Source organism: Phyllopteryx taeniolatus, chromosome 14 (genome assembly GCF_024500385.1).
Source record: "Phyllopteryx taeniolatus isolate TA_2022b chromosome 14, UOR_Ptae_1.2, whole genome shotgun sequence".
Taxonomy (NCBI): Eukaryota; Metazoa; Chordata; class Actinopteri; order Syngnathiformes; family Syngnathidae; genus Phyllopteryx; species Phyllopteryx taeniolatus.
Genome location: NC_084515.1, coordinates 26,612,690 through 26,625,568, shown reverse-complemented (window position 1 = coordinate 26,625,568; position 12,879 = coordinate 26,612,690). Strand labels below are relative to the sequence as shown.

General features: G+C 41.1%; 1 protein-coding gene across 17 annotated transcripts in view; it reads left to right on the top strand.

Annotated features, from left to right (window-relative positions):
• Nucleotides 1-12,879, top strand: part of depdc5 (DEP domain containing 5, GATOR1 subcomplex subunit) — a 238,272-nt gene that overhangs the window by 214,339 nt on the left and 11,054 nt on the right. For all 17 annotated transcript variants that reach the window (XM_061796516.1, XM_061796515.1, XM_061796514.1 and 14 more), the window contains one exon: nucleotides 11,553-11,722. In XM_061796516.1, the coding sequence (XP_061652500.1) occupies nucleotides 11,553-11,722 (170 nt within the window). The remainder of the gene's footprint in view (nucleotides 1-11,552; nucleotides 11,723-12,879) is intronic.

Sequence of the window (12,879 nt, the reverse complement as noted above, 5' to 3'; positions counted from 1 at the left end):
AAATCACAAAACTGGTTAAAAATACCAGGCACATAGCTTTAAAACACAATCAGCGTTTCGAAAAACTAGTGAAAATGGAGGCTTTTAGATTAATAAGAGCACTTTATCGCAATCGTGGGTTGAGGCGGCTAAGTTAGCCGTGTTCTCGAGAGGTGGTCTTTTACTAGGCGACGTGTGACGCAAGATTGCAAGACGTGTGATGTCAATCGCAGTAGAGCACTTGTGAGAGATCAGTGCACAATGAAGCTTAAAACCAGCAGGAAAAAAAACTGGGCGTGATGTAGGCAAGCTAAAGTTTATTATTTCACCAGCAGTGATCAAGAGGGAACACGTTAGCTGCTCATGACTCTGCATCAGTTTGGTGAGGATTACGGTCGCTAACGAGCTACAAGCGATCACCCCCCCAGACCCTCCGGCTGGAGCTTTGGTGTGGCCAACACAAACTGGAGCTGAACACGCTCATGACGGTAGAGATGATCGTGGACTTGAGGGAACATCTCTCGCCACAGCTGCCGCTCAAGCTGTCCAACTGCTCTGTGTCAACTGTCAAGACATTCAAATTCCTGGGAATTACTGTTTCTCAGGACCTGCTGTGGGAGACCAACATCACCTCCATCCTCTAAAAGGCCCAGCAGAGAATGTACTGACTGTGGCTTCTGAGGAAGCTCGGCCTACTAGTGGAGCTGTTGAGACAGTTCTACACAGCAGTCATTAGGTCGGTTCTGTGTTCATCCATCACAGTCTGGTTTGGTGCTGCCACAAAGAAGGACAAAATAAGACTGCAACGAACAGCCAAGGCTGCCGAAAAAATTATCGGTACCCACCTAGCCACTCTTGAGGACTTGCACAATGCCAGGACTTGCAATCAGGGGCACGCAAAATCCTCTTGGATCCTCCACATTCTGGTCACCACCTATTCCACCTCCTTCCGTCACTAAAACCAGAAGACGACATACAGCTTCTTCCCTCTTGCCATTAAGTTCTTAAACAGTTAACTTACAATTTCATTGCAACATGCTGCCAATTTTGCACCTCTGTCGGGACACTTTTACATTATTTGTACACTCATTGTTTTATCACGCTGCACTATTTGCATACTGTTGTTGGCCAACTGTGTTTGAGAATTCTCTGCACCATTTGCACAATCGTCACTGTACCAGATCAATGCACTATTAGTCACTTTAAATTGTTCTAAATTGCTTTCGCCATTGCCATGATATCAGTATCACTACATGAGTAGTACACTTTCATTGCTCAATGACTCTCCACACGTGGTTTTTAGAGTATGTCATAAATGTATATTTTGTCATAGTGGCTGTTTGTTGTCATACTAGAGTGACTCCGACTACTGGAGACAAATTCCTTGTGTGTCTTGTAACATACTTGGCCGATGAAGCTGATTCTGAATACAGGCATGTCAGAACTCCCATCATCAGAATGGGTTAAGCCTTCAAATCTAAACATCCATCCATCAATCCATTTTCTGAGCCGCTTCTCCTCACTAGGGTCGCAGGCGTGCTGGAGCCTATCCCAGCTATCATCGGGCAGGAGGCGGGGTACACCCTGAACTGATTGCCAGCCAATCGCAGGGCAGCCAATCGCAGGGCACATACACACAACCATTCGCACTCACATTCACACCTACGGGCAATTTAGAGTCACCAATTCATGCATGTTTTTGGGATGTGGGAGGAAACCGCAGTGCCCGAAGAAAACCCACGCAGGCACGGGTAGAACATGCAAACTCCATTGAACCCCGGTCCTCAGAACTGTGAGGCTGACGCGCTATCAAATCTAAACATTTTAACTAAAATTGATCCAATGTGTATTTATGATACATCACACTAAAATGTAAAACTATGATCATTTACAGTGGGTACGGAAAGTTTTGAGACCGCCTTAAATTTTTCACTCTGTTATATTGCAGCCATTTGTTAAAATCATTTAAGTAAATTTTTTTTCCTCATTAATGTTCACACAGCACCCCATATTAACAGAAGAAAATTGAATTGTTGAAATTTTTGCAGATTGATTAAAAAAGAAAAACTGAAATATCACGCAGCCATAAGTATTCAGACCCTTTGTCAGTATTTAGTAGAAGCACCCTTTTGAGCTAATACAGCCATGAGTCTTTTTGGGAATGATGCAACAAGTTTTTCACACCTGGATTTGGGAATCATCTGCCATTCCTCATTGCAGATCCTCTCCAGTTCTGTCAGGTTGGATGGTAAATGTTGGTGGGCAGCCATTTTTCCAAGATGCTCAATTGGGTTTAAGTCAGGGCTCTGGCCGGGCCATTCAAAAACAGTAAGGGAGTTGTTCTGAAGCCACTCCTTCGGTATTTTAGCTCTGTGCTTTGAGTCATTGTCTTTTTTTAAGGTGAACCTTTGGCTCAGTCTGAGGTTCTGAGTACTCTGGAGAAGGTTTTCGTCCATTATATCCTTGTACTTGGCCGCATTCATCTTTTCTTCGATTTCAACCAGTCTCCATGTCCCTGCAGCTGAAAACACACACACACACAGCATGATGCTGCCCCCACCATGCTTTACTGTTTGGGAATGTATTGGACAGGTGATGATCAGTGCCTGGTTTTCTCCACACATGCCACTTAGAATTAATGTCAACAATTTCTATATTGACAGAGAATCTTATTTCTCGCCATCTTGGAGTCCTTCAGGTGTTTTTTTTTTTTTTTAGCAAACTCCATTCGGGCTTTCATGTGTTTCACTGGAGCGGCTTCCATCGGGCCACTCTGCCATAAAGCCCCGACTGGTGGAGGGCTGCAGGGATGGTTGACTTTCTATAATTTCCCGACTGCATCTCTGGAGCTCAGCCACAGTGATCTTTGGGTTCTTCTCTACCTCTCTCACCAAGGCTCTTCTCCCCCAATTGCTCAGTTTGGCCAGACGGCCAGCTCTTGGAAGGGTTCTGGTCGTCCCAAACGTCTTCCATTTAAGGATTATGGAGGCCACTGTGCTCTTAAGTGCAGCAGAAATGTTTTTGTAACCTTGGCCAGATCTGTGCTTTGCCACAATTCTGTCTCTGAGCTCTTCAGGCAGTTCCTTTGACCCCATGATTCTCATTTGCACATGCACTGTGAGCTGTAAGGTCTTATATAAACAGGTGTGTGGCTTTCCTGATCAAGTCCAATCAGTATAATCAAACACAGCTGGACTCCAATGAAGGTGTAGAACCGTCTTAAGGATGATCAGAAGAAATGGACAGCACCCGAGTTAAATATGAGTGTCACAGCAAAGGGTCTGAATACTTGTGGCTGTGTGATATTTCAGTTTAGCTTTTTTAATAAATCAGCAAAAGTTTCAACAATTCAATTTTTTTCTGTCAATATGGGGTGCTGTGTGTACATTAACGAGGAAAAAAATTAACTTAAATGATTGAACAAATGGCTGCAATATAAGAGAGTGAAAAATTTAAGTGGGTCTGAAAGCTTTCCGTACCCACTGTACGTGTGCAAAACGTGGGTGTCTTATGCATCTATGATACTCTAAATACACCTCTGTCCACATTTATTTTGTAGTTTGTTTTCTATTTAAAGTTATATTGATGGAGCAATATTCACATTTTCACACTACCACGATATATCTATTTGACAGAAGTTACAAAGCAGTTACTCATACATGAGTACTTTTTAAAGTATATTTGAAGAAGGATACTTTTACATGGGTCACATTATTCTAAAGTAAGAGTCCATACTCCTAGGAGAGTACAATTCTTGACAGCTTTATTAACAACTTTACCAACAACTTAAACCAAGGTTCAAATTGAAAGTTAGAGCAGAGTTCCTCCATTGTTTTTCCCCAATCGTATTATCAAACCGGTTTAGATTGCTCAATTTTGGGGAGGCCAGTCAGAAGACTATTACAATAGTCAAGTCTACTTAAGATAAAAGTATGGATGAGCTTCTCCTGGTCTGCTTGACACATGCAAGCCTTCACTCTGGATATGTTCTTCAGATGGTAGAAGGCAATTTTAATAATTGATTTGATATGACTGTTGAAAGTCAGGTCGGGACTTCCGGCTACGTCATGGCCGAGTGAGGACAGTAAACCTTTCAGCTCTGACAGAATTATTAAATTAAGCCGTTTTGTGAAGGTTTCTTGATAAATGAACACCAGACTTAGCGAAAGAGATAACGCAAAGAGTATGCTGAATCCCAAAACATCCAAGAACAACGTAAAATAGGGGATGGAAAGCAAGGACTCAAGCAGCTAAAGATAACTGAAGCTACTACTCCATTGAAAACTAATGGGGAAGCTAACACTATGGCTAACTACGGGGCTAACGCTGAAAATAACGTGCTAGCGGAGCTACGAAAACGAAAATACCGAGTTATTCCAAGACTTAAAAACTTCATTCACCAGATTGGAGTATAAACTGACGGATTTTGCAACACGCACAAACAATTTGGACCACAGAATGACTGAAGCGGAATACAGATTGAGTGCCACGGAAGACCGACAAAATAAACACGAGAAGTTGCTAAGTTACCTGTTGCCAACCTTGCCAATAAATGTGACGATCTGAAAAATCGTCTACGTCGTAACAACATACGCTTGTATGGTATACCAGAGCAGTCTGAAAAGGATGACATGATAAACGTGGAAGAGGAAGTAACGCATGCCAACCGAAGATATCATAAATCAGAGGGCTCAATCATGGAAAGGAAATATCAATTCTAAATATGTATGCCCCAAATGAAGATGACGCAGCTTTTTTTTTTTTTTTTTTTTTTTTTTAAAGAAATCTCATAGGTGTTAACCTCATTTGTGGAAGGGACTCTCTTGATAGGTGGGGATTTTAACTCTGTGGTGAATCAACATTTAGATAAACAACCTTCAGATCAGGGCGCAATTTTAAGAAAAACAAGGACGTTGCAGTCTGATGAAAGAGATGGGCTTGGACAATATTATATTTCACCCCAAAGACATTGTTGACGCATTTTCCTCATATTATGAAACTTTATACAACTCACCAGAAGACATCAACAAATCAAACAAGATTCAAAGATTTTTGAAAGAAAAACATTACCCTCATTGACCGAAACCCAATCTAAAGGGTTAATAAAACAAATTTCCAAAAAGGAAATTGAGGAGACTTTTAAAAATTAAAAAAATAAGTCCCCCAGAGTGTAGGGCTACCCGTGTGGGTTTTATAAATACAAAGACGGAATTACCCCTTTATTTTGAAGAGTATTTAATCATGCTCTCTCTGAAAATGATCCAACTAAATCTTGGTCCCAAGCGATCATATGTGATCCACAAAGAGGGCAAAGATTCTGTAAATTTTTCCTCATACAGACCGATAAGTTTGTGTTGCGACATGAAAATTTTAACATCAATATTAGCCAAACGACTTCAGAAATGTATAAAACGTGCTTGGTATTGACCAAACAGGTTTTATTCCTGGACGCTTGGGAATCAATAATATTAGGAGAATATTGAACATAATGACAGCCGCTAAGAAAAAAAACAGACCCATCAATGCTTCTCAGCCTTGACGCTGAGAAGGCCTTTGATAGGGTCGATTGGTTGTTCCTACATCACACTTTGAAGAAATTCTGTTTTGATTCTACATTTATTAGATGGATTGGAACGTTGTACCTTAAGCCTACTTCCAAAGTTCGAGTAAATGGCTATATTTCTGAAGAATTCCAGTTGAAAAGAGGGACCAGACAGGTCTTTCAACTCAGCCCCCTGTGTCTTGTACCTTTATCAAGCATTGCAAATATGGATTCCTCCATCTATGTTTCAAAAATTGGATACAATTATTTCAACATTTGTATGGCAGGGGAAGAAACCTAGGATCCGGAAGAAACTACTATGCGGTTCTAGGAGGGAAGGTGGCCTAGGTTTACCTAATTTTAAATTGTATTTTTGGGCACCTCAGTTACGAGGATTAGTAGAATGGGTGGGGCAAGACGAGGAAACAAATTGGATAGAACTGGAGAACAATTCAAGCCCACTGATTCCCTTAAGAGACAGGAATATTCTTAGAACAAAAGAAATGGAAAGATCTTAAAATTGAAAATGAATGTATTGCCTGCACACTTAGCATATGGTCAATGTAAGGGAAAAAAATGGGAATGCCTTTAACAAGTTCCCGTGCTCTTCAAATTGCTAAATTGACTTCTGTCCAAATAAAATGGATTCCAGCTTTTTAGAACTCCATCTATCACATTTAATTTTGACAAAAATAAATCTAATTTGTGCTGGAGAAATTGCAATTATGTAGGAGACTACTCACATATTTTTTGGGACTGTCCCATTCTGATAACTTTTTGGCGGGGAGTTGTGGGTGAAATCCAAATCATGCTAAAATGCAATGTCATTGGAAATGGTACATTGTATATTGGGGGTTCCACTAAAAGAGGGTTTAAAAAAATAATAAGTTTAATTAATACAAATTCTATTGCTAGTGGCAAGAAAAATGATTACGAAGCATTGGCTCAAAGCTCAACCTCCCACACTTGAGCAATGGCGGGAGGGTTTGAAAAGGGTATATAATATGGAGAAAATTACAGCACAACTACACTTAAATTCTGAGCAATTTACTGACATTTGGGCACCAAAATCCAACCACTTTGGCTGATCAAATTAGATTAGGTGCTCGTGAATATTGAAAAGAAGAAAGAGTAAGGAAAAAAGGGGAAAAGCAGAAAAGAGAGGCAAAAAAGAAGGGAAGGAGAAAAGAAGAAAAGGAAAAAGGGAAGAAAAGAAGGGAAAAAAGAAAAATGGAGATAAAGGAATAAGTGAAAAAAGAAAAGAAGGAAAAAAAAGTGCATGTAAAGTATATAATTTATACGGTATTAGTACTGCAGAGTTTTTTGTTTTGTTTTGTTAATTCTCTTCCAACAGCTGCTTCCCTCTTGCGATCAACTTCTTAAACACCTAACCTATAATTCCATTACAACAAGCTGGCAATTTTTTTGACTTGAGTTCGTTGTCACATTTCTGTGGGGCCAATTATGTATTACTCGTGCACTCACTGTACTTGTCTCGCCATGCTGCACTATTTGCATGTACTGGCCACTCATGCCAGAGTAGCATCTGCTCCATTTGCACACTGTTGGAGGAGTATCTGTAACATTTGCACAACCAACATTGTCCCAGATTATCGCACTACTCGTCACTTTAAACCCCATACACTCCTTGAAGTCTCAGCGCCTCTTGCACAATGGTCATTGCACCGGTCTATTGCAATATTAGTCATTCGAACTGCTCTAAGTGCTAGAGGACTCTGCATCTTTTTACACAATTGTTTTTTGTCAATGTCAACTAGAGTGGCTCCAACTACCGGAGACAAATTCCTTGTGTGTTTTGGACATACTTAGCAAATAAAGATGATTCTGATTCATTCATTCATCCTCCATTCCGCTTACCCTCACTAGAGTCGCGGGCGTGCTGGAGCCTATCCCAGCTATCTTCGGGCGAGAGGCGGGTTACACCCCGAACTGGTCGCCAGCCAAGCGCAGGGCACATATCAACAAACAGCCATTTGCACTCACATTCACACCTATGGGCAATTTAGAGTTTTTTTCAATTAACCTACCATGCATGTTTTTGAGGTGTGTGAGGAAACCGGAGTCCCCGGAAAAAACCCATGCAGGCCCGGGGAGAACATGCAAACTCCACACAGGCCGGGATTTGAACCACGGTCCTCACAACTGTGAGGCAGATATGCTAACCAGTGGTTCACTGTGCTGCCGTCTCTTACATGTTCTGAAAAACTGAAATAAACATTGATTCAATAAATTTGTTCAAAAAAGAAAGGCAGGTCGCAATCTATCAGTCCACTAAGGTTTCAGACTTGGTCTGTGGTTTTTAAAGAAAGTAACTCCAGATATTTACCAAAAGGTCATTGCCATTCGATGATATTGAACACTTCCAATGGTTACAAAATAACTCCTTTCTTCCAGGTAGGACCTGAACCATTTAAGGACTGTTCTATTTAGTCCTACCCACATTTTCAACATGTTAAGCAGTGTATTATGATCTACCATATGAAAAGCCGCACTGAGATCCAACAAGACCAGAATTGACACCTTTCCCGAGTCAGTATTCAACCTTATCATTTAGCACTTTGATAAGAGCAGATTCTGTACTGTGATGAGTTCGAATACTTTGATTGAAATTTGTCAAAAAGTCCATTTAATTTCAAGAAATTGCTGAGTTGATGAAAAATAACTTCCTCAACAATCTTGACTATGGAAGGGAGATTTGAGATGGGTCTATAGCTTGCTAACATGGATGTGTCCAGCGTTCTATTTTTTAAAAGAGGCTTAATGGGAGTTACTTTAAGAGCTTTAGGAAAGTTGCTTGACTGAAGTGAGCAATTGATTATTTGCTGCAAATCAGCTAGCACAGACTTCACAATAACTTTGAAAAAGTCAGATGGTATTGAGTCAAGACAGCTTGTCGATGGTTTCAACTGCTGAACCGTTTTCTCTACAGTTTTTTGGTCAACTTTATCAAATTCTGACATGGTACTAGAGTTTTTCCTGGGTGGTTCAGATGTAGTATAATTTTATCATTTTGCTGATTTGTGCTGATATTTAACCTGATGGATTTTATTTTTTTATGAAAATAAGCAAATTCATTGCATTTATCTGCTGTTAAGAGTTCTGGAGCTATCTATTTTGGGGGGGTTGTGAGCTTGTCAACCACATCAAACAGTGTGTGAGTATTGTTGTTTTTACTGATCATTTTAGAAAAGTGTTGCTGTCTAGCCCTGACTAACTCTTGGTTAAAATTACAAAGACTTTGTCTGTAGAGCTCATAGTCAATTTGGAGTTTGGTTTTTCTCCACTTACGTTCTGCTTTCCTACACTTTCATTTTGAGGTATTTACCATCATTGTGCTCCTCCACAGCTAGGTCGCCTCAATATTGTCTTAATTTTAATAGGAGCAACAGCATTCATGACATTTAAAGATTTTCCAGGTGAAATTATCCAAAAGTTCAATTGTCTCAACATTCACAGTTTGTGGCACAGTTATGGTCTCCATAAACCTAGTGGCTGTACTCTCATTTATGTACCTTATCTTAATAGATAGAGAGGTTGTCTGAACTTTTGGAAGAATCTGTAAATAAAAAAATACACAAAAATGATCAGAAATAGCCATATCTTTAATGTCAACTGATAGAATTTCAACATCCTTAGAGATGACCATAAATCCATCTGCGCCTCGTGTCACCTTATCTCTTGTCCTCCGATTGTTTGGGAACAGCTACATCTTTTTGTCCTTCAGCCAGGTCAACAAAGCCAGTGTTTTCCTTTCGGGCCAACAACTTAACTCTTGTCTATTTAGACAGAAACCGTCTGCCTTGTAAAAATATGTCTGCGCTCCCAAAAATGATGGCAATTGTCAATGAAATTCACAGATAATGCAGTACAGCCATTTACTTAATTGACTGAGCCTACTGAAACGTTCATCTCCAACTCGTACCGTTGGGAGAGGTCCACTTACGAAAACCTCAGCATCCAAACATTGCACTTTTGTTAGGAGATCAGTGAAATCTCGCTTCAGTACCTCTTATTTGTTGCTTGACAACATCCAGGGCCCCTGTGTGTATAATGACATATTTCACAGTTGGGTGCCCATTAGTGATCTACAGGATTTTTTAGGGATATCTGACACCATGTCATTGGTAAAACACAGTACCATATTTTCACGACCATAAGGCGCACTTAAAAGTCTTGAATTTTCTCCAAAATGGACGGGGCACCTTATAATGTGGCGCGTCTTATGTGTGCACTGAGTTCCAAAATCTATAAATGTTGTGTGATGAGCACTCCGCTTGACTGACTGGGAGCATTTTCTGCCGACACGCTGCTTATATAGAGGAAAGGCGGACGTCACTGAGTACAGAATGCGGACGTAAAGTGGGAAGGGTGAGCGTAAAGCTGCAAGCTGTCAGTTACGCGGAGGAACATGGGGATCAAGCAGCTGCGAGAGAATTCAAGATCAACAAATCCATGGTTCGCAAGTGGAGGAAGCAGGAAAAAGAGCTTCGCCAAGTCAAGAAGACGAAGCTGAGTTTCCGCAGAAACAAGGCGAGAAGACCAACTCGAGCAATGGATTAATGAGCAAAGAACAGCCGGGAGAAGCTACTGTCACCATTCGACTGAGGGCAATAACTCTTGCAGAAGAAATGAAAATCGAACATTTTCAAGGAGGGCTGTCTTGGTGCTTTCGTTTTATGAAACGGCGTAATCTATCCATCCGGGCAAGGACTACCCTGGCGCAGCAACTTCCGGCGGATTACAAGGAAAAGCTGGCCATCTTCCGCTCCCACTGCAGTAAAAAGATTGCCCAACCACATCACCAACATGGACGAGGTGCCGCTCACTTTCGACATCCCAGTGAACCACACTGTAGAAGGGGACGACCATGGTAGAGATACGCACAACGAGGCACGAAAAGTCGGCTTTTACTGTTGTCAGGGTAATGGACAGAAATTGCCCCCTATGGTGATTTGTAAGAGGAAGACGCTGCCTAAAGAAATGTTTCCAGCCAAAGTCATCGTTAAGGCCAATCAAAAGGGCTGGATGGACGAGGAGAAAATGAGAGAGTGGATGAGTGAGGTGTGCGTAAAGAGACCGGATGTTTTTTCCACGCGTCACCGTCCCTGTTGACTCCATACGCCCCCATCTCACAGCCACTGAAAAACCAAGTGCAACTAAGACTGGGAGGCAACGCCAAGTGCGTTACGCCACCATATGTGAATGGATTGTGGCTGCTTGGGCTAAGGTATCTGCTTTGACTGTTGTCCGAGCTTTCAGCCCCCCGGCAACGAGACTGACTGCGACAATGACGAGAGGGAACCTGGCCCTATGGTCGTGAAAATACGGTACTTTGGTGGTGTTCTCACTGCAAAAACGTTTCACATCCTTGAGCGCTCCATCACCAACTATTAACGTTTTTTTCTTGTATGATTTAGTTTCATACCTTTCAGTGGTGGTCGAGGATCCTCTTTGTTGCACAAGTGGCTGTCTGTTAGGCACATTTCTCCTCACCATTTTGAGACATCGGTAGAGTGGTTTCATTACCGATTGTTCATTTACATCCACATACACATCAAGACAGTGGATTTTCGTTTCGAGGACCGACGCCCTCTGTAGCAGTATATGATAGTCCTCAGTGGGATAGAGAGGCATCTTGTTGCTGGTCTCATTGCTAATAGCAGGCCTGTGCTAACTAGCAGGCCACGCTCACGCATAAGGGGGTAAAAAAATAAATAATTGGATCATGGCAACAACTGACTCCATCGACAAAAAAAGTACATTCCCACAAGTTTAAAAATATCTAGGAGTCACTTCTTCCAGTTTCCTTGGAAGAAGAAATAGAAACAGAGGCGAAAGAAGCAGCAGCAAGGAGAAAAGCGTCTGCACTGTACGAGAGCAGGAAGAAAGAATGTACCATATTTGTAGTTTACAGTATTCTGCAGGCAATCCTTAAAATCTCTTTTGTACGTCCTCATCATATGTCCTGCCAGTTATGCCTTGTGTTTCTCACTCCATGTCTATTCTTTAGCTGCTACAGTCCCAGAGCAGAAGACAGTCACTCTGGATGTTGATGCTAATAATCGCCGGGGTCGAACTGAATGGTGCACCTGTTATTACCATGGCAACTTCTCCCTAAATTCTGCCTTTGAGATCAAACTTCATTGGATGGCTGTCACTGCTGCAGCCCTCTTTGAGATGGTAACTATGTTTTCTTCATGATGTTCTCTAGCATTTTCTATATTGTTGCTGTCCAATGTTTTTTTTTGTCCCCCACACTCCCCCCCCAAGAGCTGGACCTTTATCTGCTCAAACCATCACATTCATTATTATTATTATTATGCTTGATGTTTCTTTTCACAAAAAAACTTGTTTTCTCTTCTGTTTGTTTAAAAAAAAAAAAAAAAAAAAAAAAAAAGATTTTGGAGAAACCAACCCATATTCTATTGCCCATTACTAAGGAACGGAAAACAATAGAAACAAACTTTTTCCCCTGGTAAAAGAAGAGAGTGTACTCTTTCTTTTGGTAGTTTTGGTGCGTATATTGTACCAGAACACAACATTCTGTGGCACTTGAAAGTCACAATGCTCTGAAATGACTGGCAATATGGGGGAACTCCGGACAGTGAATGAGTTAATGATGGGAAAACAAGCATCTATTAACTTGATTATTGGAACCTGCCTTTGCATTATTTTCATTTACAGTATTTACTCAACTACTGGCTACCTGTGGGCATTCATTTACCGAACATTCAAGTACCTGATGTTTATTTGAAAGGAGGTGTTGCCTTTTATTTGTACAAATGCTTGAGTGTCAGCTAGACATGCTGATGTCCACACCCTAAAAACAAAGCCTGTAAAAGCCTCTATATTTGCGGAAACATGAACAAAACATAACACCATAATACACTTGAGGAAATTACAATGACTTCAATTCAATTAAACTGAAACACCACATCAAAATTATATTGTATTGCTAAAATGTAATCATAAGCAGTAGTTGTAATTAGAACTATTTCATGCACATCAGTGTTTTCAGACATCGATGCGGCACAACAATATTATTCAGCACCTGGATCATATACAAGTGTTTCAGTCTCTCAAATTGTACATTCTGTCATGGGTGTGTGTTCCAATTTTTGTCTTCCCCCTGTTTCATACACACCTGCTCCTGAGAGCATCTTCACCACCTGTGCCTCGTTTACCCTAATTACCCCTTGCATTTAACCTCGTGTCTCATTCTTTCTCGTCGCCAGTTCGTTGTACCTTTTCGTCGCGTTCCAGCATTCCTTGTTTCCACGTCAAAGACTCACAGTAAGACTAGACCCTGTTCCAATTATCAACCTCGCCTTTTTGCC